This window comes from Eubalaena glacialis, chromosome 12 (assembly GCF_028564815.1).
Source record: "Eubalaena glacialis isolate mEubGla1 chromosome 12, mEubGla1.1.hap2.+ XY, whole genome shotgun sequence".
Taxonomy (NCBI): domain Eukaryota; kingdom Metazoa; phylum Chordata; class Mammalia; order Artiodactyla; family Balaenidae; genus Eubalaena; species Eubalaena glacialis.
Genome location: NC_083727.1, coordinates 15,354,734 through 15,381,127, shown reverse-complemented (window position 1 = coordinate 15,381,127; position 26,394 = coordinate 15,354,734). Strand labels below are relative to the sequence as shown.

General features: G+C 40.7%; 1 protein-coding gene across 10 annotated transcripts in view; it reads left to right on the top strand.

The window, feature by feature from the left end:
* Nucleotides 1–26,394, top strand: part of MTHFD1L (methylenetetrahydrofolate dehydrogenase (NADP+ dependent) 1 like) — a 290,546-nt gene that overhangs the window by 122,588 nt on the left and 141,564 nt on the right. For 9 of the 10 annotated variants that reach the window (XR_009702806.1, XR_009702808.1, XR_009702807.1 and 6 more), the window contains 3 exons: nt 1,140–1,181; nt 2,253–2,353; nt 2,901–3,078. Coding sequence is in view for 6 of the 10 variants with exons in the window: in XM_061206824.1 (XP_061062807.1) it covers nt 1,140–1,181; nt 2,253–2,353; nt 2,901–3,078 (321 nt within the window). In the remaining 4 variants the exon portion in view is untranslated. The remainder of the gene's footprint in view (nt 1–1,139; nt 1,182–2,252; nt 2,354–2,900; nt 3,079–26,394) is intronic. The other variant, XM_061206826.1, reaches the window with a different exon arrangement.

Here is a 26,394-nt window from a genome sequence, read left to right as displayed (position 1 = left end):
TTGTCCCAGTATCCTATTAATTCTGTCTACAGCATGTGTAGTTATAATATTTTTTTCATTCCTTTTTAAAAAAAACTCTTGCCAGAATATTATCAATTTTGTTAGTCTTTAAGAACCAGCTTTGGTTTTGTTGATCCCCTCTACTTTCTGGCATTTGCATACAACCCATTTTTCTTGATTTTGCCTAATTTTTGATTTTGCAGAACTTTGCATATGTTCAAGCTCAGCAGTACTTTATGTTCCTTTTTTAATCCAGCATTTTGGTTGTTCCAATTGAAGGGTCCACTGTGTGTTTTAGTTTATGCTAATGCTGAAAAAAAAACCCATCTGAAAATACCTTATGATGTTTCCTCACAATCTCAAAAAACAATCTGTCATAGAGGTAACTTTTCAAAGGATTTCTAATATTCTCAAGACCTCTTTCGCTGAGAGGAGAATAAGTCACCACATCCTCAGTGAATTAAAATGTTGTCTAGGGTTTCTCACTGAAACCAGTTGCAGGCTATAGACAAAAAAAAAAAACAATGGGGAACTGTGAAAAGGCACTAAATTGGGGTTTCAGAACCCTATTATACTCATGCCCCTGTTCTGCCTCTCATTTGCTGTGTAACTGTGGGCAAGATACCTGCCTTCTCTCACCTTCAGTTTCTTTATCTTTAAACTGCCAACCCCATCGGCTTCTGTAAGAAACTAGGCCAAAAAAAGGGAAAAATTAATGGCAATTATTTTTAAATGACTTAGAATTTATTTAGAACGATTATGCACTCTGTATAAATCAGGTATTAATCATACTGTGAGTTCCCTTTTATGCTAGGATAATGGGCAACAGTATGAAAGTTCTTAATATTAGCTCAAATTAGAATCACCTGAGAAGTTTTTAACCATCACTGATCCTGGGTCCCACTCCCAGCAATCCTGGTTTAATTGGTCAGGGTGGAGCTCAAGCATCAGTGATTTTTAAAAGCACCCACAAGACTTTATGTTCAGCCAGGGCTGCCAGTTACTGGTTTAAAAGCACAAAATGTTTTTTTTAAATGAACCTTCCCAAAAAGGGACCATGATTTGTTTTTCTTTCAGATCTTAATCAGAGTAACCAGTTTGATAGGATTATTCTTAATTTTTGTCTTTTCTTATCTCAGGTAACTGCTGGGGTCCCTCTTAAAAAAGAATATACGGAAGAGGTAAGAGTGAAGACTTATTCAAATCCAGTTAACCATTGACTAGCAGTTGAATCTCAGTCAGGGAATAGGTCCTCCACCAGTGGCCTCTTAGAAAAGTGCTTTTCTAATAATCCAAGAGGAAATGGGTGGGGGAAGGGATAAAATCCATTCAGTTAACTCTCCAATCTTAAGAAAAGATGGGTGTAGGCTTTCTGTCCAGTTCCTACCCCCTGGGCAGCCATCAGAGCAGGCCTCTTATATCCATGTATTCTTTTTTTTTTTTTTTTTATAGTAATCTTTTATTTATTTATTTATTTATATATTTTTGGCTGTGTTGGGTCTTCGTTTCTGTGCGAGGGCTTCCTCTAGTTGCGGCAAGTGGGGGCCACTCTTCATCGCGGTGCGCGGGCCCCTCACTATCGCGGCCTCTCTTGTTGCGGAGCACAGGCTCCAGACGCACAGGCTCAGTAGTTGTGGCTCACGGGCCCAGTTGCTCCACGGCATGTGGGATCTTCCCAGACCAGGGCTCGAACCCGTGTCCCCTGCATTAGCAGGCAGATTCTCAACCACTGCGCCACCAAGGAAGCCTCCCCATGTATTCTTTTGATGTGGCAGATACTGACTTTTGGAGGATATACAACTGGCTTTATGACTTGCTTGAGTAAATAGACTTTGATTGACTAGCAACAGTACCTCTTAGCTCCTATGGGTGGCGCCAGGGACTTGAGCAGGGAATAGCTGGACGGTGCTCGTCGCCCTCCCAGGACCTTACGCCTTCTGGTCCACCAGCCCACAGAGCGTGGGCATGTTGCTGACGTCTTGGCCACCAGTCTGCAGCAGAAATAGCTGCCTGGCTCAAGACCCACATATGCCATTGGATCTGGAATAATTTTAGACCTTATTTGGAAAATGAGCCTCCTCCTTCTGCAGCCTTCTTTTCTTGGAGGGAAAAAGTGATTGATGGCTTTCTTTAAAAGCTTCCAGGACAATAACGTGAGTATAGATAGACCCAAAACCTGCCAGAGTGGGCCTGCCTGTGTAGTTTGGCAGGTTGGATGGGAGGTGATACATGGGGGCCTGGTTTTCTTACAGAACCTCCAGCTGGTGGCAGATGGCTGCTGTAACCTAGAGAAACAAATTCAGATTGCTCACCTCTTCGGGGTCCCTGTTGTCGTGGCTCTGAATGTCTTCAAGTAAGTCAAGTGTCCTACTTTAAATGTGGTCATATCACTGGGCCACCCTGTGAACTAACTGCTTTTGTGTTTTGAGGATGTTTGACCTTTTCTCTGCTTCATCTAAAAGTATAGAGAAATACTCTGCTTATTCTATTTGTTTGATTTTCTTTGAATTGGTTTTACTTTAGCAGAAGTGTTTTCAAATGTTATCAGGGAAGTGAAATCTATATAGTGAGTTACCATTTCTTTGGCTTTTTTTTTTTTTCTTCTTCTTTTTAATTCCACCCAGCATTTCTGACGGAAAGACTGTGGATGATCAAAGGGGTATGTTATGGAATTTTCTCAATAAAACCCTTAACAACTTGAAATATTTGAGTCATGTTGGAGAGGATTTTTCCACCATGCTTTTCTTAAGGTCTGATTTATTTAAGCACAGTGTAACCACTTTTGATGTTTAAAATATATTCAGTGTTTGGGAGCAAGGTTCTGTATAAGCAGTTAGTCTTTCTTTAAAAACATCGCTAAATGAATACAGATGCAAAACCACAAACATTTTCATCACCAGGACCGACACCCGAGCGGAGATTGACTTGGTGTGTGAGCTTGCAAAGCGGGCTGGCGCCTTTAATGCAGTGCCCTGCTATCACTGGTCGATTGGTGGGAAAGGGTCGGTGGACCTGGCTCAGGCTGTGAGAGAAGCTGCAAGTAAAAAGAGTCGTTTCCAATTCCTGTATGATGTGCAGGTAAGATCCAACACAGTGATAATGGTGCCTGACGGGTCTTGCACCTTAACTGTATGCCAGGCCAGCGCTGAGAGCTTCCCATGGGTTGTCACAACAGCTCTGCAGATAAGAAACCGAAGGTTAAAGAGGTTAAGCCATCTGACGAGGTCCTATTGCCAAGGGGCCCCAGCTCCTTGCCCCCAAGCCTGTGCTCTGCACTCAGTGCAGAGGGGTTTTGGAGTACAGGGTTCAACAGGGTTTGCACAGGGACAAGACTTTTGAGCAACTTCATAAGGCATGGGATATCACGGGCAGTATTTTCCTTGTCCGTTTCTGCTATAGCCCATTTGCACCATGGTTTTCTTGAGCTATGCCTCGTATATTTTTAAAATTTTTTGAATTGTGATAAAATACATCATAACATAAAATTGACCATCTTTACCATTTTTAGGTGAATAGTTCACTAGTGTTAAGTAGCTTCACATTGTTGTGCAACCACCCTCCTTCTCCATAGGTCTTTGCAAATTGCAAAATCGAAACTCTGTGCCTGTTAAACACTAACTCCCCATTTCTCCTTCTCCTCTGTTGCTGGCTCTCTCATACCAGTAAGCCATAAAGTTTGTCCCTTTTTTGACTGGCTTAGTCACTGTCTCAGTCCTTTCAGGCTGCTATAAGGAATACCATAGTACTGGGTGGCTTGTAAACAACAAATTTATTACTCATTGTTTTGGAGGCTAGGCAGTCTAAGATCGGGGCATCAGCAGATTCGATGTCTGGTGAGGGCCTGCTTCTTATTTCATAGATGGGAGTCTTCTCACTGTATCCTCATATGGTGGAAGTGGGGAGGGATCTCTCTATGTTGTCTTTTTATAAGAGCACTAATCCCATTCATGAGGGGTGCACCCACATGACCTAATCACCCCAGAGCCCCATCTCCTAATGACATCAACCTAATCACTCCCAAAGGCCTCAGATGCTAATATATCATCCCATTGGAAATTAGGCTTCAACATACCAATTTGGGGGGACACAGACATTCAGTCCGTAGCACTTACTTAGCATAATGTCCTCAAGGTTCACCCATGTTATTGCATATGTCAGAACTTCTTTCCTTCTTAAGGCTGAACAACAGTCCATTGTATGTTTATGCCACTTTTTTGCTATCCATTCATCTGTCAATGGCCACTTGGGTTGCTTCCACCTCTTGGCTGTTATAAATAATGCTGCTATGAACATGTGTGTAAAACTGCTTCCAGTTCTTTTGGGCATATACGCTGAAGAGGAGTTGCTGGATTGTCTAGTATATTTTTTAAACACAGCTGGATAATGAGGGTTCAGTCAGAATATCTGAACTTCTCGGGACCTCACTCTTCTTGGTTCATCTTTGCTGTCACCCAAACATCTCCATTCTGGATTTGCTGGCTCCAGCTCTGGCTGTTGGATTTGTTCTCATAGGTAGTCCCTGGTTGCCAGAGTGCTCAGGCTTCAAACTGGTGGCTTCTCTGGTTCCTTCATCCCTCACAAATTCCGTTAGTCTTGAGTCTAGAGTTACATCATGAAGAACACGATGATAACTTTACGGCTAAGGAGGGCTTGTTGTCTGCCAGGCATACGGGCACTTTGTGCTTGTTAACTTCTTTAGTCCTTACTTCCCCGATGTGTAGAAACTGTTGCTTTTCCCGTGTTTTACATACAAGGAAACTAAAGCAAAAAGAGGTTAAGTAACCTGCCCTATGTCCCACAGCCAGACAGAGGCAGAGCTGGGGGAGTGTGTGTGGAATGTTGGAGGCCATCATCCTGCTCCGTCATTCAGAATCCAGTACTGTGTTCAAAAGTGGGAGTTGGGATGGGGGGATTCCTCTCAAACGGGCAACAACTGAGTGACCCACCTGAAGAGGAAGGACCATGATGGGCAAAGAATCCATGCCAGATGGGGTCACTGCAGGTAGTTGGTAACTGTGGGAGGAAGGATTTCAGGAATGAATTGGGATGGTTAGCTCAGAAAAGGTGTGTCGTGTTCAAAGGTCATTTTATGAGAGACCCTAATGTTCTGTCTTATAGAGGTGGTGGTGATCAACTGGGGGCAGGATGTGGCAGTGGGGAGGGCGGTGGGCTTGGGTTCTACAGGAAGAAAGATGTCCTAATTAGAAGCTGTTCTTTGGAGATGCTGAGCATAATATAGATGCAGCCCTGCAGTGGGCTCATCACGGGGAAGGAAGCCAACTCAGATGGTGGCTGGCCAAGGTAATCTTGTGTTCCTTCCTGGGCCTTGATGCCCAGGGAAGGCTTGCTGGGTTGAGGGTGATTAGGTCATGAGGGTGCAGCCCTCATGAATTGGTGCAGCTCTTGGCCCTTTTACACAAACAACTGTCAGGAAACCCTCAGACCACCGCCTCACTCTGATCGTGAACCATCCCACTCTGAGTGGCAATGGCAGTTTTTTTGTTTGTTTGTTTGTTTGTTTTTAATAAATTTATTTATTTATTTATTTATTTTTGGCTGTGTTGGGTCTTCGTTGCTGCACACGGGCTTTCTCTAGTTGCGCCGAGCGGGGGCTATTCGTTGTTGCGGTGCGCGGGCTTCTCATTGCGGTGGCTTCTCTTGCTGTGGAGCACGGGCTCTAGGCGCGCGGGCTTCAGTAGTTGTGGAGTGTGGGCTTCAGTAGTTGTGGCTCGCGGGCTCTAGAGCGCAGGCTCAGTAGTGGCACACAGGCTTAGTTGCTCCGCGGCATGTGGGATCTTCCTGGACCAGGGCTAGAACCCGTGTCCCCTGCATTGGCAGGCGGATTCTTAAGCACTGTGCCACCAGGGAAGCCCTGCAATGGCAGATTTTAAACGAATGATTTCACAAAGTGTGGCTTTTTCAAGGAAACCATCCAAAGTGAAAAGGTCAGTAAATAGAAGCAATGTTTTGTGAGTTGTGCTGTCTTAAACATGTACTATCCCTAAAATGAACCCTTTTCCTTTCCACCAATATCATAATTTTTTTTTCCTGAATTCCCATTTTTTGTGGAGATAATGCTGTTAAAATGTCTACTCTTCTGTGAAAAGGGGAACAATTTTATAATAATGTGGTCTAAAGTCATATTTGATAGGATTCTTGCCTCCTTTGCCCACATACACTATTCCCTTTTCTTATAACACAGAAATTAGATGTGAGATGCGTAATTGCTTCTTAGAGAATCAGCAGCGCAGCCTATTATTGCTACGTGACAGTTTATGAAAAGAGCTGTTGCTGCCTCTGGCTCACTAGGGACTGTCTCCTTGATAGCTCTGTCGCTCACGCTGGCAAGTCGATCTTCGATAATATAAGACCATTTACAATCTTGTCTTGTAACGGTGTAGAAATCTGAAGTCATCGTTGCAGGCGGTAACAGAGTTCAACCTCCCTCCCGCCACAATTACGTGCATAGTCAGTGTTGGCGAGCCTTTGTGGACTAAGTAACGGTTTTCTTTTTCTTTTTTTTCTTTCTTTTTTGTTTTTAATTTTTATTTAAGTAATAATGGTTTTCTTGAAACCCTTTAATTCCCTTTGTTTTCCCCCCACGACTAGCCCTTTGATGCTGGACAGCTCAATTAGGTATCAGACTGCCCTACAGGAAAAAAAGAAGTGACAAAATGCTTTTGGATGAAACACCCTGCTGCCTTTGCTTCTCTGCACAAACTGGGCTTCTGTGTGCCTTTTGCTATCATCCCAGACTCTATTCCACCAAGAATGTATTCAGCGCAGGATTGATGGCCTCTTAGTTCCTGCTCCAGCCCCGCCCCAGTCTCGTGTTACAGAAGAAAGACACCTGAGCTCATTGGAGAAATTGGAAATAGTGTCGGAGCACAGGGCATGATTGCTTTTGTGTGGGGAGTAGAAATCGCCTCAAAACCCCAAATGGAAAGAGGAACAGCTCGAGAGAAATAGTGTTTACCTGACCTCAGTGACACTGTAAGGCCGGACAACTCACAGAGCATGAGGCCTTCTGATGACGGTTCCATTAGTTAAAGCGAGAAACGAGCTGCTCTTCTGACTCGGGAGTCTGTGCTGAACTTTGAAATATTGAGGGAAGCAGCCACTGTTCTCTAGAGAAAATTCTGCACCTCTTTTACCAGAGTAGCTTCTAATTCAAGAGGAGGCAACTTTTGTTCATGGTACTAGAGGTGGCTGTTGATTATTTCAGAATAAAAAAAATTTTTTTTTATATAGCAGGTTCTTATTAGTTATCTATTTTATACATATTAGTGTATATATGTCAATCCCAATCTCCCAGAATACTAATTTTTTAAATATGGAATAGGAGGCAGTGGCCTAATTGTTCAGAGGAAGTTTATCATGTGAGAATTGATATATTTAAACTTGAACTGCACTGCGTCATTTCCTCTCAACCGTTAATGATGATCATAGCCCCCTTTCCTTTTAAGGAGCAGTTAGAAGTCCTCCCCAAAACCTATCTTTTCTATTATTACTTTTGGCAATTATATCTTTACAGGTGACCAATATATCTCCATATCTGCAAGCACCCAGGAAAACAGTATAGCAGATGAAAAAACGAATCTGTATTTACACTTTATTAGCTAACAAATCCCTCTTCCATACATAATTTCAAGTATATCTGATCCAATCCCATGGGGTGTGTGAGCTCAACTCTGTATCTTAAATGCAGAAATAGGAGTTCAGAGAAGGTGAGGGACGTGCCCCATGCCAAATGGACACTTGATGGACGAAGTAATGTATTATAGTTAAAGGGGTCATTCAGAATTGAGTTCAAATCTTTTTTTTTTTAATTGGAGTATAGTTGATTTACAATGTTGTGTTAGTTTCAGGTGTACAGTAAAGTGATTGTTATACATACACAGATATTCATTCTTTTTTAGATTCTTTTCTCATATAGGTTATCACAGAATATTGAGTAGAGTTCCCTGTGCTATACAGTAGGTCCTTGTTGGTTATCTATTTTATATAGAGTAGTGGATGTATGTTCATCCCAAACTCCTAATTTATCCCTCCCCCTTCCCTTTCCCCTTTGGCAACCATAAGTTTGTTTTCCATGGCTGTGAATCTGTCTCTGTTTTGTAAATAAGTTGATTTGTGTCATTTATTTAGATTCCACATGGAAGCAATATCATGTTATTTGTCTTTCTCTTTCTGACTTACTTCAGTATGATAATCCCTAGGTCCATCCATGTTGCTGCAAATGGCATTATTTCATTCTTTTTTATGGTTGAGTGGTATTCTGTTGTATATATGTACCACATATCTTATTTATCCATTCCTCTTTCGGTGGACATTTAGGTTACTTCCATGTCTTGGCTATTGTAAATAATGCTGCTATGAACTTTGGGGTGCGTGTATCTTTTCTAATTAGAGTTTTCATCTTTTCCTGATATATGCCCAGGAATAACTCTATTTTTAGTTTTTTAAGGAACCTCCATACTGTTCTCCATAGTGGCTGTACCAATTTACATTTCCCACCAACAGTGCAAGAGGGTTCCCTTTTCTCCACACCCTCTCCAGCATTTACTGTTTGTAGACTTTTTGATGATGGTCATTTTGACCTGTGTGAGGTGATAGCTCACTGTAATTTTTATTTACATTTCTCTGATAATTAGTGACGTTGAGCATCTTTCCATGTGCTTTTTGCCATCTGTATGTCTTCTTTGGAGAAGTATCTATTTAGATCTTCTGCCCATTTTTGATTGGGTTGTTTGTTTTTTTGACATAGAGCTGTATGAGCTGTTTGTATATTTTGGAGACTAATCCGTTGTCGGTAACTTCATTTGCAAATAGAGTTCAAATCTCGATGGGACCTCCCACTATGGATATAAATGTGGACAACTCTCTGAGCCTCAGCTTCCTTATCTATAAAATAGTGTCTGATATTAACACCAACTTCACCCAGTTGCTGTGAGGACCAAATGAAATGTCCTGGAGTAAAATGCTGGGACATAGGAGGCTGGTAATCTATGTTAGCTCTTCCTTCTGTCACTTTCACTTCAGGAAGAGAGGGGGTTTCCTGAATTGACCTTCAAGAATTGTCTTGTAACTCAGGTAACCTGGAGGTCAGGCTCCAGGGTTGGTTTCCTGTTCAAGTGTGTTAAAACCAGCAATTAGCAGCCCCTAGTGCACCAGGAAAGAAAGGCACTCCCAAATTAAAGCAAGACATTTAGCATTCTTTCTCCATTAGAATTGGGAGCTATTAGTGATTTAACAGAAAGTCAGTAGCTTTTGCAAAGAATGTATGGCACCGAAAGTCCATCTGAATATTGTTTGTTAAATCAGGAGTAAAGGTTGAAAACCATCTCCACATCCCTCCATATCCTTCCTCTAAACTTGTAAACATTTAGAGGTGTAACCTTGACAGCATGAGAAGATGGTGTTTGTTTTTATTAAAAGGTCTTTCCTGTTCCTTGTGTGAAGCCATTCTCTTGATCACAGCAGGGCTAGAATCAAGGGAGATCAAAACAGACCAGGAAGACTCCATCTAGGGCCACAGCCAGCACCGCAGATTTCTGAACTATTGCACTTTCACTGCCTGTGTGTTTAGGAGTGTTTTCTCCCCTGCTGGCAGGGAATCGAGGGGTGAGGGAGTTCGTTGATTACTGAGGAATTATGTATGTTATATTTTTTAAGGATTCAAACCAGTTGTTGGTAGGGTTTTGAGTTATCCTTTAATTGGACTCCAGGCATCAGCCAGCAAACAGAGCCTCAAATTTTAAGGAAATAAATAAAAATGCATATGTATAGGTACTTGTATGTATGTATATAGAGTATATGTGTTTGTGTGTGTATGTGTATAGTTTTTTTAATTGTGGTAAAAAAATATGTAAAATGAAATTTTCCATTTTAATCATTTTTAAATATATACAGTTGCATGTATTTAGAATATATAAAAATGTATACATAAATACTATATTTGTAGTTTTAATTCATAGAACTTAAAACATACATCTCTGTATGTCTTTTGTATTTCATAGTAATTGCTGAACAACAGTCTAAGGAGAAGGGATGACCTTTCTTTTTCTATTTTTAATTAATTAATTAATTTTTGTTTTGTTTTTGTTTGAAATTTTGAATTTTATTTATTTTTTTATACAGCAGGTTCTTATTAGTCATCAGTTTTATACACATCAGTGTATACATGTCAATCCCAATCACCCAATTCATCACACCACCACCCCACCCCCCACAGCTTTTCCCCCTTGGTGTCCATACATTTGTTCTCTACGTCTGTGTCTCAATTTCTGTCCTGCAAACCGGTTCATCTGTACCATTTTTCTAGGTTCCACATATATGTGTTAATATACGATATTTGTTTTTCTCTTTCTGACTTACTTCACCCTGTATGACAGTCTCTACATACATCCACATCTCAACAAATGACCCAGTTTCGTTCATTTTTATGGCTGAGTAATACTCCATCGTATATATGTACCACATCTTCTTTATCCATTCGTCTATCGATGGACATTTAGGTGGCTTCCATGACCTGGCTATTGTAAATAGTGCTGCAATGAACACTGGGGTGCATGTGTCTTTTTTTTATTATTTTTTTTTTTTTATTTTATTTTTTGGCTGTGTTGGGTCTTCGTTTCTGTGCGAGGACTTTCTCTAGCTGTGGCAGGTGGGGGCCACTCTCCATCGCGGTGCGCGGGCCTCTCACTATCGCGGCCTCTCTTGTTGTGGAGCACAGGCTCCAGACGCGCAGGCTCAGTGGTTGTGGCTCACGGGCCTAGTTGCTCTGCGGCATGTGGGATCTTCCCAGACCAGGGCTCGAACCCGTGTCCCCTGCATTGGCAGGCAGATTCTCAACCACTGCGCTACCAGGGAAGCCCCATGTGTCTTTTTGAATTATGGTTTTCTCTGGGTATATGCCCAGTAGTGGGATTGCTGGATCATGTGGTAATTCTATTTTTAGTTTTTTAAGAAACCTCCATACTGTTCTCCATAGTGGCTGTATCAATTTACATTCCCACCAACAGTGCAAGAGGGTTCCCTTTTCTCCACACCCTCTCCAGCATTTGTTGTTTGTAGATTTTCTGATGATGCCCATTCTAACTGGTGTGAGGTGATCCCTCATTGTAGTTTTGATTTGCATTTCTCTAATAGTTAGTGATGTTGAGCAGCTTTTCATGTGCTTCTTGGCCATCTGTATGTCTTCTTTGGAGAAATGTCTATTTAGGTCTTCTGCCCATTTTTGGATTGGGTTGTGTGTTTCTTTAATATTGAGCTGCATGAGCTGTTTATATATTTTGGAGATTAAACCTTTGTCCGTTGATTCATTTGCAAATATTTTCTCCCATTCTGAAGGTTGTCTTTTCGTCTTGTTTATGGTTTCCTTTGCTGTGCAAAAGCTTTGAAGTTTCAATAGGTCCCATTTGTTTATTTTTGTTTTTATTTCCATTAATCTAGGAGGTGGATCAAAAAAGATCTTGCTGTGATTTATGTCAAAGAGTGTTCTTCCTATGTTTTCCTCTAAGAGTTTTATAGTGTCCGGTCTTCCATTTAGGTCTCGAATCCATTTTGAGTTTATTTTTGTGTATGGTGTTAGGGAGTGTTCTAATTTCATTCTTTTACATATAGCTGTCCAGTTTTCCCAGCACCACTTATTGAAGAGACTGTCTTTTCTCCATTGTATATCCTTGCCTCCTTTGTCATAGATTAGTTGACCATAGGTTCGTGGGTTTATCTCTGGGCTTTCTATCTTGTTCCATTGATCTATGTTTCTGTTTTTGTGCCAGTACCATATTGTCTTGATTACTGTAGCTTTGTAGTATAGTCTGAAGTCAGGGAGTCTGATTCCTCCAGCTCCGTTTATTCCCCTCAAGACTGCTTTGGCTATTCGGGGTCTTTTGTGTCTTCATACAAATTTTAAGATATTTTGTTCTAGTTCCGTAAAAAATGCCATTGGTAATTTGATAGGGATTGCATTGAAGCTGTAGATTGCTTTGGGAAGTATAGTCATTTTCACAGTATTGAATCTTCCAATCCAAGAACATGGTATATCTCTCCATCTGTTGGTATCATCTTTAATTTCTTTCATCAGTGTCGTATAGTTTTCTACATACAGGTCTTTTGTCTCCCTAGGTAAGGTTATTCCTAGGTATTTTATTCTTTTTGTTGCAATGGTAAATGGGAGTGTTTCCTTAATTTCTCTTTCAGATTTTTCATCACTAGTGTATAGGAATGCAAGAGATTTCTGTGCATTAATTTTGTATCCTGCAACTTTACCAAATTCATTGATTAGCTCTAGTAGTTTTCTGATGGCATTTTTAGGATTCTCTATGTATAGTACCATGTCATCTGCAAACAGTGACAGTTTTACTTCTTCTTTTCCCAATTTGAATTCCTTTACGTCTTTTCTTCTCTGATTGCCGTGGCTAGGACTTCCAAAACTATGTTGAATAATAGTGGTGAGAGTGGACATCCTTGTGTGTTCCTGATCTTAGAGGAAATGCTTTCAGTTTTCACCATTGAGAATGATGTTTGCTGTGGGTTTGTCATATATGGCCTTTATTATGTTGAGGTAGGTTCCCTCTATGCCCACTTTCTGGAGAGTTTTTATCATAAGTCGGTGTTGAATTTTGTCAAAAGCTTTTTCTGCATCTATTGAGATGATCATATGGTTTTTATTCTTCAGTTTGTTAATATGGTGTATCACATTGATTGATTTTGCGTATATTGAAGAATCCTTGCATGCCTGGGATAAATCCCACCTGATCATGGTGTATGATCCTTTGAATGTGTTGTTGGATTCTGTTTGCTAGTATTTTGTTGAGGATTTTTGCATCTATATTCATCAGTGATATTGGTCTGTAATTTTCTTTTTTTGTAGTATCTTTGTCTGGTTTTGATATCAGGGTGATGGTGGCCTCATAGAATGAGTTTGGGAGTGTTCCTTCCTCTGCAATTTTTTGGAAGAGTTTGAGAAGGATGGGTGTTAGCTCTTCTCTAAATGTTTGATAGAGTTCACCTGTGAAGCCATCTGGTCCTGGACTTTTGTTTGTTGGAAGATTTTTAATCACAGTTTCAATTTCGTTACTTGTGATTGGTCTGTTCATATTTTCTATTTCTTCCTGGTTCAGTCTTGGGAGGTTATACCTTTCTAAGAATTTGTCCATTTCTTCCAGGTTGTCCATTTTATTGGCATAGAGTTGCTTGTAGTAGTCTCTTAGGATGCTTTGTATTTCTGCGGTGTCTGTTGTAACTTCTTTTTCATTTCGAACTTTATTGGTTTGAGTCCTCTCCCTCTTTTTCTTGATGAGTCTGGCTAATGGTTTATCAATTTTGTTTATCTTTGCAAAGAACCAGCTTTTAGTTTTATTGACCTTTGCTATTGTTTTCTTTGTTTCTATTTCATTTATTTCTGCTCTGATCTTCATGATTTCTTTCCTTCTGCTAACTTTGGGTTTTGTTTGTTCTTCTTTCTCTGTTCCCTTTAGGTGTAAGGTTAGATTGTTTATTTGAGATTTTTCTTGTTTCTTGAGGTAGGCTTGTATTGCTATAAACTTCCCTCTTAGAACTGCTTTTGCCGCATCCCATAGGTTTTGGATCGTCGTGTTTTCATTGTCATTTGTCTCTAGGTATTTTTTGATTTCCTCTTTGACTTCTTCAGTGATCTCTTGGTTATTTAGTAACGTATTGTTTAGCCTCCATGTGTTTGTGTTTTTTACGTTTTTTCCCCTGTGATTGATTTCTAATCTCATAGCATTGTGGTCAGAAAAGATGCTTGATATGATTTCAATTTTCTTAAATTTACTGGGGCTTGATTTGTGACCCAAGAAGTGATCTGTCCTGGAGGATGTTCCCTGCGCACTTGAGAAGAAAGTGTAATCTGCTGTTTTTGGATGGAATGTCCTATAAATATCAATTAAATCTATCTGGTCTGTTGTGTCATTTAAAGCTTCTGTTTCCTTATTTATTTTCATTTTGGATGATCTGTCCATTGGTGTAAGTGAGGTGTTAAAGTCCCCCACTATTGTGTTACTGTCAATTTCCTCTTTTATAGCTGTTAGCAGTTGCCTTTTGTATTGAGGTGCTCCTATGTTGGGTGCATATATATTTATAATTTTTATATCTTCTTCTTGGATTGATCCCTTGATCATTATGTAGTGTCCTTCCTTGTCTCTTGTAACATTCTTTATTTTAAAGTCTATTTTATGTGATATGAATATTGCTACTCCAGCTTTCTTTTGATTTCCATCTGCATGGAATATATTTTTCCATCCCCTCACTTTCAGTCTGTATGTGTCCCTAGGTCTGAAGTGGGTCTCTTGTAGACAGCATATATATGGGTCTTGTTTTTGTATCCATTCAGCAAGCCTGTGTCTTTTGGTTGGAGCATTTAATCCATTCACGTTTAAGGTAATTATCGATATGTATGTTCCTATGACCATTTTCTTAATTGTTTTGGGTTTGTTTTTGTAGGTCCTTTTCTTCTCTTGTGTTTTCCACTTAGAGTAGTTCGTTTAGCATTTGTTGTAGAGCTGGTTTGGTGGTGCTGAATTCTCTTAGCTTTTGCTTGTCTGTAAAGCTTTTGATTTCTCCATCAAATCTGAATGAGATCCTTGCTGGGTAGAGTAATCTTGGTTGTAGGTTCTTCCCTTTCACCATTTTAAGTATATCATGCCACTCCCTTCTGGCTTGTAGAGTTTCTGCTGAGAAATCAGCTGTTACCCTTATGGGAGTTCCCTTGTATGTTATTTGTCATTTTTCCCTTGCTGCTTTCAATAATTTTTCTTTGTCTTTAATTTTTGCCAATTTGATCACTATGTGTCTCGGAGTGTTTCTCCTTGGGTTTATCCTGTATGGGACTCTGCGCTTCCTGGACTTGGGTGGCTATTTCCTTTCCATGTTAGGGAAGTTTTCGACTATAATCTTTCAAATATTTTCTTGGGTCCTTTCTCTCTCTCTTCTCCTTCTGGGACCCCTTATAATGCGAATGTTGGAGCATTTAATGTTGTCCCAGAGGTCTCTTAGGCTGTCTTCATTTCTTTTCATTCTTTTTTCTTTATTCTGTTCCACAGCTGTGAATTCCACCATTCTGTCTTCCAGGTGTCTTATCCGTTCTTCTGCCTCAGTTATTCTGCTAGTGGTTCCTTCTAATGTATTTTTCATTTCAGTTATTGTATTGTTCATCTCTGTTTGTTTGTTCTTTAATTCTTCTAGGTCTTTGTTAAACATTTCTTGTATCTTCTCAATATTTGCCTCCATTCTTTTTCCCAGGTCCTGGATCATCTTCACTATCATTATTCTGAATTCTTTTTCTGGAAGGTTGCCTATCTCTACTTCATTTAGTTGTTTTTCTGGGATTTTATCTTGTTCCTTCATCTGGTACATAGCCCTCTGCCTTTGCATCTTGTCTATCTTTCTGTGAATGTAGTTTTTGTTCCACAGGCTGCAGGACTGTAGTTCTTGCTTCTGCTGTCTGCCCTCTTGCTGGTGATGTGATTCTATATATATAAAATTCAGCATACTGCTAGTGTTGGACGGTGTCCTGCAGAGGCTAGGGGTGGCTGTGGCTCACCGTGAGGACAAGGACACTGGCAGCAGAAGTTCTGGGAAGTACTCCTTGGTGTGAGCCCTCCCAGAGTCTGCCATTAGCCCCACCAGAGATGATGACCTTTCTTTTTATGCCCTTATCCCTTTACTATTGTCTCCTTCTCAAGGCCTTTGACCTCCTCTGGCTCTTTCCTGCCTGTCCTCAGACCTGCCCTTGGTCTGCCTGTTCCCACCAGTCCTTTCTTCAGCTCTCTCCTTTCCTCCTTTTGTGCAATTGAATGTTTGGCATGTTTTACAGGAAGCTGTCCCTTATATTTCCAGTCAGTTAAGTATCTCATTCAGAATCCGTGTCTCTTCCCTGTGCTCTCATGTTCTGCTTTCTTATTTATGGTTGAGCTCTGGTCATCCATCCTGAACTGCTTCTAGCCCTTCCCTCATCAGCGTCTTCTCCTCTTGCCTCCTTTTCATGATTCAGCTCCAAATTCCCACACCGCCTCAATACCACATCCTTCCGTAAACACATCTTAGATCGCTATCAAAACTAGATTGTTCTGCAACACTGGCCTCTAGGTTCTTTGTCCAGACTCCTTTGGCCAGCAGTGTATCACTCACCTCCCTGGCCTACCCCTACCGCTGCCTCGCCCATCTGTGTTTGACAGGTCTCTTCAGATCTGAACCTATTGTTAGATCCAGCCCAACTTTCTCAATGCATCCTATTCAGCCCTTTGTGATTCTGGCAAAGCATCCCGCAGCTTTGTCTCCTTGAAGCTAGAAATAGCACCTGATGAGAAAGAAACAGTGGTCTATATCCATTTCACTTGTACATGTCACAAGGATTCCTATAATTTCATTTAAGTGCTTCTAACAAAAAATGGAATGTCACTATGGCAAAACTTTTAGAAATGCATTATTTCATCCAAAATTATGGGCCAAGCAAGAAAGACAGGGATGTAAAATGAACTGTCAATGTCCCAGTGTTAGCTAGTCACCTTCTGCCATCACTCCATCCATCCCTTGGTCTTTCTGACTTAAATTCAGATGACACGAGAGGACTCAGTAGGGAAAGCATCCATTTTCTCAGCCTGAAAAGCAAGCAACATTATTTCAATATTATCACAGGTGTATTAAAGACCACTTCAAAAGGAAAACGACAACCTTAGGACTGGAGGGGGAAATCACTCAAAACAGCACAGGCTTCCAATCACCCCAGGATCTGAGAGGTTAGGGATTTGTCTTAGCAATCATTTTATTTCAGAAAATGATTTATTTTTCCTTTCATGAAAGTAGTTTACTCCGCTCTTGAGTGAGACTTTTAATCTTAGACCAGAAGATTTTTCCTTGACAACCCTGCTCCAGTAGATGAATGAGGGAAGTATGACTCCTGCCCAGGAATACAGAGGCCAGGCTGCACCTCGTGTTCATTCATATTAGTCTTACAACACACTGAGGTTTGCGAGTAACTTCATGCCAGGAGGAACAGCAGGTGTGTCATACATGCATATCATTAGGCCAAGCAAGTGCTCGGGCCACTGCCAGCCCTTCCCCCTCCTTTGGGTGAGATCATTAAAATCACCTATTCCTCTATATTGCTTTCTTTTGGCATTGCTGTAATGTTCTGTTTAAGAGTGTACAGCACAGGGAACTCTGCTCAATATTTGTAATAACCTAAAAGGGAAAAGAATTTGAAAAAGAACAGATACATGGGGGCTTCCCCGGTAGCGCAGTGGTTGAGAATCCACCTGCCATTGCAGGGGACACGGGTTTGATCCCTGATCCGGGAAGATCCCACATGCCGCGGAGCAACTAAGCTCGTGTGCCACAAATACTGAGCCTGTCCTCTAGAGCCCGTGAGCCACAACTACTGAGCCCGCGTGCTGCAACTACTGAAGCCCGCGTGCCTAGAGCCCGTGCTCCACAATGAGAGAAGCCACTGCAATGAGAAGCCCGCGCACTGCAACGAAGAGTAGCCCCCACTCGCCGCAACTAGAGAAAGCCCGTGTGCAGCAACGAAGACCCAACACAGCCATAAATAAATAAATAAATATAAATAAAATTAAAAAAAAAAAAAGAACAGATACATGTATATGTGTAACTGAATCACTTTGCTGTACACCTGAAACTAGCACAACATTGTAGATCAACTATACTCTAATATAAAATAAGAATTAAAAAACAAAACAAAAGAATAAAAATAAATAAATAAAAAATAAAATAAACATTTTATTTTTAAAAATAAAATTTTTAAAAATTGTTTAAAATTAAATTAAGAAATCAAAAAAGGGAACAATAGTGAGGAAAAAATCCTCAACTAGGAGTAAAAATCTAAAATTTTCCCACTAGATGAAACAAAATTCAAATGAATTCATATTCAATGAGCAAATTTTAAACCCAAGGCTCTGTATATCACTCGAGATTGCTCTGTTAGACACTATGTTGATCCCTTTGCATATTTGGTCCCATGAAATATAGTCCTCAAGATGTCCAACTACAGGAAATTGGACAAAGAAAATTCCTATGACCTGAAATAAATCAAACTGAAGGCAAAAAACAAACAAAAACAAGTATACAAGGTCACCCTTGTGATTTGAATGTGAATTCCTTATCATCATCATTTCTCACCACCATTTCAGATGGACAAATGCAGACTTTCTGGCGATGAGCCTTTTTTCCTTTCCCAGACCCCAGCTATCTCCAACATGTGTCCTGGTTGTCTTAGGAGAGCGAGATTCTTCTGGGATTCTTCTGGGTTGACCTGTTGCTCAGGACCAACAAGCCAGCGGGACGAGCCACTCAGGGAGCTGGCTCATGGCAGTCAGCACGTATACCTTGGGTAGCTCAGATGTGCTGGTTTACAGCCAGCGACATGCTTTGTGTCAAAGACACAAGGGTCTGTTGTTCTCACTCACAACGCAGAGCTGCTCCCATGACACCAGGGGGATGTTGTAATGAAGCCCTTGCTCCTGTTGGAAGCTGGTTTCACATTACATACTTTTATTTGAGGTACAGGAAAGGCCATTTACCAAACTGCACTTGTAGATCACTGAAAATTCATGCTTCATTTTAAATACAAATTGAAATAATTACTGTATGTCCAGAGATTTTTATTCGACTTACAAATGTACTAATTCATTCCTCTTTTTAAATATTTCATGAGCGTTGAAGTACTTCAAGCCAACATCACAGCATAGGAACACTTAACTTATGTGAATTCCAATCTAGGCTTTGGTAAAACAAAAGAACAATGTAGTTTTCATTCAGTGTAATGGCTGAGGGAACAGCAGTGTGTTTCAACACTTCAACAGTTATGTGCTTAAGAGATAGTGGAATATCGATAATAGAGTATTGTGTCATGTCTTCTAAGAGACCTTCAGGGCTGCTGACTTTAGAACCTGACATCTAAGTAAGATGAGATGGCACTATATTATAAAGCCTTCATACTTCTTTATTTTCGTCAATTCTGTCAGCTTCATTTTTTTAAATTGAAGTATAGTTGATCTACAATGTTGGGTTAGTTTCTGGTGTACAGCAAAGTGATTCAGTTTTATATATGTATATATATATATATAAATATATATATATACACACACACACACTTTTTTCAGAAAAGAATATATATATTCTTTTCAGACTCTTCCATTATAGGTTATTATAAGATATTGGATATAGTTCCCTGTGCTATACAGTAGTACCTTGTTGTTTATCTATTTTATGTATAGTAGTGTGTATATGTTAATCCCAAACTCCTAATTTATCCCTCCCCGCCTTTCCCTTTTGGTAACCATAAATTTGTCTTCTTTGTCTGTGACTCTATTTCTGTTTTGTAAATGAGTTTATTTATATCATATTTTTAGATTCCACATATAAATGATATGATATTTGTCTTTTTCTGTCTGAATTACTTCACTTAGTATGATAATCTCCAGTTCCATCCATGTTGCTGCATATGGCATTATTGCATTCTTTTTCATGGCTGAGTGGTATTCCCTTGTATATATGTACCACATCTTCTTTATCCATTCAACTGTTGATGGACACTTAGGTTGCTTCCATGTCTTGCCTGTTGTCAATAGTGCGGCAATGAACATTGGGTGCATGTGTAATGAGTCCAGTGGTCTTTTCAAGAAGGATATGCTATCTAACTTTGAGTAACTTAGCTTCTATGAGCCTGGATCACCACATCTACACAAGGAATGTGGTAAAGAGTGAAGACCCCTACATTCTCCAGCCTACCTTCCTGGTGTCACTCAGCCAGGATTCTGGGTGGGCATACTCTAAGCAAAAGACCATAGACAATACGACCCCCGAGTCAGGGTTCTTTTCTAGAGCTAGAAAGAACTGCTGCCCAGTTCAGTAGCCACTGGTCATAGAAAGCTATTGACATTTAAATTAACTAAAATTAACAGCTCATTTCCTCGGTTGCACTAGTCCCATTTCAACTACTTACTAGCCACATGAGGCTGGTGGCTACTAGCCTGGAAAGCATGGTTGTAGAACATTTCCATCATCACAGAAAGTTTCCATTGGAAAGCTCTCTTCTAAAGTATTTCAGTTATTTTTATACATTTAAGAGGTTTGGGAGGAAATTAATGAAGATTATGTTCAGAATTATATTCTTGGTGAAGATGGAGATTTAACATAGTGTTAGTTCCAAAATGATCAAAGATCCTAGTATAGACGCCAGGCTTTGTGAAGTAGCTTATATGAGTATGTTGGGCATAATACAAATAGAGTAGTCCCTCTTTCCAGAAAAAGCCTTGTCTTTGCTGCCATTCACACCTTGATGTGTGCCGTTCTCCTTGTGTGAAATAATCTTTCCTTTTATTGCTTATTAAAATCTTTCACATCCTTCAAGCACCATTCAAGTTCCTTTTTAGGTCTTACCAACTTATGCTGACTTCCATGCCGTCCCCTGCAATCTGTGATCTTCCAACTTTAGTAGTAACATAGAGGCAGAGGCTTTATCACACACTCCATTCTGTCACACTTCACTGTGTCATTGTCCCCACCCCATCAGACATTCTTTGTACACAAAATCTCCAAAATTCTTTGTACACCATGACATCTTGAAAGTACTTGCCACAGATGGTTGTTCATTCAGCAGATGTTTGTGGAGGGCCTACTGATTGGAAGTTACTATCCTAGACATCAGGGATGTAAGGAGGAAAGAGGTGGCAAACAGATAAATTTGTAAATATTTAGGAAGTTGGAGCAAAGCCAGGGTTGATTAATGCATACCCATTCATAATTTATTTTACCATTTTATTTGTTTTATAAAAACTACCACTTAAAATGAGCAGTACAAGTGAATGTCAAGTTCAGCTCAAGATCATTGGACATGAACTTGGCTTTTTTCTTTTAAGATGACACTGCTCCCCAAAATCGAGCAGAGAAACAGCAGGAAGTTCCTTTCCGGCTGTCACAATATAAATAGATGGTATACAGTGAAGCTGCCTTATCAGGGCAGGTTTTAGTTTTTATGTTAAACCCAAAAGTTGTGTTAACTGAGATGTTCTTTTTATTTATTTACTTGTACACACAGGTGAAAGAGAATAATTGTAGCAAGAGTCCCAAGAGAATTTTGGTCTTGGGATTTCTAGCTCCATGAGCTGAAGCACATTATTTATCCAGCGTGGGGCTGTGAGGCACACACCAGGTGCTGATGGTTCCTCTCGTAGGCTCACGGTGGACAGCTTTGTGCGTGTCGAGGCCGGCGAGGGAGTGTCGTCTTCTCTGGGGCTGGCGAGGCTGAGGTTGGGGCATGGGAAGTGCAGGATACCGGGAGCTGGTCGTGGTGGCTGCTGGGATGCCCCAGGCTCTGGCACCTGAGGGTAAGGAGGGGAAACAAGTCGCCTGACTGGGACTCACTCACACCGCCAGCCCCTTCCTGCTTCCCTGCTCTGCCTTCTGTTTGAGTCATCCTGTCATGTGTGGTTGCAGTTTTCCTATAGGAAATAAGACCACAACTACACAGTTCACAACGTCAGCCCGGCATCTGCTTGAAATTTCCACAACACTTTCAAATAAACATTAGACGGGGGCTTCCCTGGTGGCGCAGTGGTTAAGAACCCGCCTGCCAATGCAGGGGACACGGGTTCGAGCCCTGGTCCGGGAAGATCCCACATGCCGTGGAGCAACTAAGCCCATACGCCACAACTACTGAGCCTGTGCTCTAGAGCCCACGAGCCACAACTCCTGAGCCCGTGAGCCACAACTACTGAAGGCCGCACACCTAGAGCCCGTGCTCTGCAACAAGAGAAGCCACCGCAATGAGAAGCCCGCGTGCTGCAACGGAGAGTAGCCCCCGCTTGCCTCAACTAGAGAAAGCCCACGTGCAGCAACAAAGACCCAAGGTAGCCAAGAATAAATATAAATAAAATAAATAAATCTATTTTAAAAAAGAAAACATTAGGAAGGCAGTTTAGTTGTTGATAAAAATGTATATTTCCTTATGCCCCAAAGAATTGAAGTCTGGAAGAGAAATATTTGTCTGTCCCACCCCCCCCCCCCCCACTTTTAGCATAGCAGCATTATTCACAATAGCAAAAGGGTGGAAACAACCCACGTCCATCAGTGAATGAATGGATTTTTTTAAATGTGGTATGTCCATACAGTGAAATATTATTCAGCCTTTAAAAGGGAAGAAATCTGTAACATGCTACATCATGGTTGAACCTTGAGGTTCATGCTAAATAAAATAAGCCAGATGCAAAAAGATACATATTGTATGATTCCACTTATATAAGGTACCCTGAGTAGGCAGATTTATAGAGACAGAAAGTAGAAAGGTGGTAGCAAGGGGCTGAGGGGAGGACAGAATGGGGAGTTAGTGTTTCGTGGGTACAGTTTTAGTTCTGCAAAATGAAAAGGGTTCTGGAGATTGGCATCACAACAACAGGAGGGTGCTTAACAGTACAGAACTGTACACTTCAAAATGATTGCGATGGTAAATTTTCTGTTGTGTGTATTTTACCGCAATTTAAAATTAAATATATGTATTCCTTGAAAAAAAATTTCGTGTTTAAAAACTAAAAGTAAGTCAGTTAAATACCCACTCACACTAATTCCTTCATTGTCATCCATTTACTATTACCTTGTTCACGTGTGAGTTTTTTTCAATTATTATCTTGTAGAAAAGTCGCGCTCACTTTTCCTTTTCAGATCAATCTAGAGTTCAGTAAATAGTGCATTCTGTTCATTCAGTGTGTCATGAGTAGTACTAATCTGTTTTGTTGTTGTTTTGTTTCACTTCCAGGGAAAACATAAATCTTTAGTTAGCCCTATTGCCCTCACGCCATCATAATAATATTACTTAAGGTTTGTGCAGCGTGATATTTGTAACACACTGCGTGGCTTCAGTGCTTGCAGTAAAATGAGTACAGCAGCATATTCACATCTCCCGCTAGGAATGAGGTTGCGTGATTCAGCCAGATCTAAGGGGCTCTGTTCTTCCTTTGCCCTCCGGTCCCACAGCAGCCCACAAACCCCCCACCTGAGCTGCTCTGGAGGGCTGGAGGAGCCAAGGTGAGCCAGGTTGCATGGGACCTATCACACTGCTTGGGTGACACCATATTCTGTGAGCTGCCTTCCCCTGAAAAAGCGTAACTGTCACATCACATCAAATCCTTGCTTTGTCAACAGGAAGGTCAGAAAATATTTATTCATTTATTCAACTGTATATTGAGAGCCTACTCTGTAGTCCAGGGGCTGTACTGTATCCCACCTCTACGTGAACAAGAGGTGGTCCTTGACCTCAAAGAGTTTATAGGCTATTCTCAGTTCTTCAGCTAATGAACATGGAATCTTTTACATTAGAAGTTACACTCGAGGTTTTCTCTAGCCCAGACTCAACTTTGCACTCATGCGGTCATTCTCCTGCAACAACCCTGGAGCCATACTCGGCTTACCCTGAACTCTGCCAGAGTAAAACAGCTCTGGTTATTATAGCTTTTCCTTAAACATTTCCTTCTAATTTCTGTCCTTGCTTCACCTTCGGCCTTCCTGGAAAATAACGATCATTTCTTTCTAGAGTTGTCCCTTCTAGAGGTGGAGAGTCTTCTTTTTTTTTTTTTTTTTAAAGAATCAACTTTATTTATTTATTTTTGGTTGCATTGGGTCTTCGTTGCTGCGCGCGGGCTTTCTCTAGCTGCGGCGAGTGGGAGCTACTCTTTGTTGCGGTGCACAGGCTTCTAATTGAGGTGGCTTCTCTTGTTGCGGAGCACGGGCTCTAGGTGTGGGCTTCAGTAGTTGCGGGCTCAGTAGTTTCGGCTCGCGGGCTCTGGAGCACAGGCTCAGTAGTTGTAGTGCACAGGCTTACTTGCTCCGCGACATGTGGGATCTTCCCGGACCAGGGATTGAACCGGTGTCCCCTGCATTGGCAAGCGGATTCTTAACCACTGCGCCACCAGGGAAGTCCTGAAGTGGAGCTTCTTCTCTGATTTCTCTTATGACATGTTTTACAAAAGGCCCCTTGCCACCCGGTAGATTTCAGCATCAGAGTTTGATCCTGGCACTGTTACCATCCAAGGTCCATCAGTGCATCCCAACAGGGCGTGGAGTTTGCTAGCAGCCACTCATTGCCAGGCCCTGCTGAACCTCTGGTGCCATGTAACACCCAGGTCAGAGCATTACAGGGCTATCGGATGGCAAAGAAGAGAATGTCCACGTGTGCTTAAGGAAGGTCAGTACAGGCTTCCTGTAGACGCTGGCCTTTGAGATAGATCTTAGAGCGCTCAGGGAGTTTTCGCAGAGGTGATCTTGAGTTTTTCTTACTAGGTACATTTTAAGAAGGTTAGACTTGCAGTAGAGGTGAGGGTGTGTTAGAAGTGAAGAAACCAGTTAGGAAGCTTTCATGGTAGGCGAGACCTTTAACATCTCAACCAAGAGCACTTGGAAGGGTCATCTTCCCCACATCCTCACCCATGCTTGATATTCTCGTACTTTCAGTTTTGCTGATCTCACAGTTGTGAATTGGTTTTTCATCATTTTAATTTGCCTTTCCTTGATCACCAATGAGATTGGGCATTTTTTCATATTGTTATTAGTCACTCTTTTGCCTAGTATTAAATATTTGTTTGTCTTTTTCTGAATTTGTGGGAGTTTTATGCATTCTAGTAACTAATCTTTTAAATATTTGCAAGCATCTTCTCCCAGACTTCCTTATGCTTTATCCTTATTTCTGATGTCTTTTTTTTTTTTTAAATACAAGAAACTTTAAATTTTGATGTCAGGTCTATAAATCATTTCCTTTAAGGCGGAGTTTGTTGTTACCTTGTTTAAGAAATCCTTCCGTACCTCAGGATAATAAAGAGAGTTTCCCGATTTTTTTCCCCAATATGTAGAGTTTTGATTTTGAAGATTTTGCCTTTGTTCCATATTGGACTTATTTAGGGGCCTGGTGTGAGGCAGGAATTTAATTTTATTTCTCCAGCCAAAAGTCAGTTGAATAGTCAGTCCTTTCCCTGTTTTGTGCCATGTCTACTATATACTATCCCACACCTGCTGAGGTGTCCTTCTATGTTCTTTGTTATCTTCCCTTGATTAATCATCTCGTCCTGTGCCGATACCACATGGAATTAATCAGCATAGTTTTGTAGTGTGATTGATACCTGGTATGGCAGGTCCCTTATCTTTGTTCTTTTGGTTTTATTTATTTTTGAAGTTATCTTACCTATTTATGCCGTTACTCTTCATTATGAATTTTAAAATCGGTTGGCCAAGTAACCTAAGTGCTCTTGGGATTTTTATTGGAATTGGATTGAACTAATAGATTAAGTTTGAGAGACCGACCTCTATTCAGTATTGTGTCTCCTCATCCATGAACAAAGTATTTCTCTCCGTTGATTCAGATCCTCTTTTATGTCCTTCAGCGAAAGATCATAATGACTTGCACCTTCATTTCTTTTTTATTTGTTGAAACATCCAATATTTCAGTTCCAGACCACAGAGCAACTCTACAGTAATAACTGTAGTAATAAAAAACACATTTTAAAGCAGTTTGGGGTACTATCAGATTGGCAGAGCAGAGCTAGCTTTTATTTTCTCCTGTTAGGTAACTCTCCTCCTGTGTATATCAACAATAATTCATGCAAATGTACCATTTGCCACTGCCCAGCAAAGTCCTTGAGGTGGGCCATGAGAGGCTTCTGCCCCTTGGTTGATGTCCATTCCATCAGCACTTGGTCCAGCAGCCCTTCACTGAACAGTAAATCCACCAACCGTCTTCATTATGCCTATGTGTTTTCTACCCACAGTGAAATTAGGAACAATTTTGTCAAATGCTTTGCTTGAATTAAGAATCACTTTATCCATGGCACATTCCTTTCCTAATGAACCATCCTTGTTTCTGAAGGCCACTTTTAGTATTTTACTAGCAACCTATATCCAAGTGTTGCATCCAACATTGTGGAAGATTTTTCCATCTCCTCCCCACACACTTATTTGCCCATATCTAGTCTTCTCAGATTTTTCCCATTCTCCTTGTTGTCTCATAATTTGCTAAAGTGACACTAGGTTCAACCTCTGGTTTTCCAATAAAGTGTTTGATGACATTAGCATTTATATTAAAATCTCAACCCATTCCTGCTCACCAAAAAAAAAAAAAAAAAATTTGTTGTTTAGAACGGCTACGTTTCTGTCATATAACCCAAGTTGAGACCCACTTAAACACCAGCACTATTTAGTTAGGAGACTTTTGTTCTGACTTAAAAGATCACTAAAAAGCATAGTATAAACTACATTTTTTAAAAGAATGCAGTGGACAAGAATGATTTAACTAGATAAGCAGCCTCTGAACTGGCTGAACATCTAAGGCTTCTTACTTGCTAGTTGATCTCTGATCTGAAAATTTCAGTA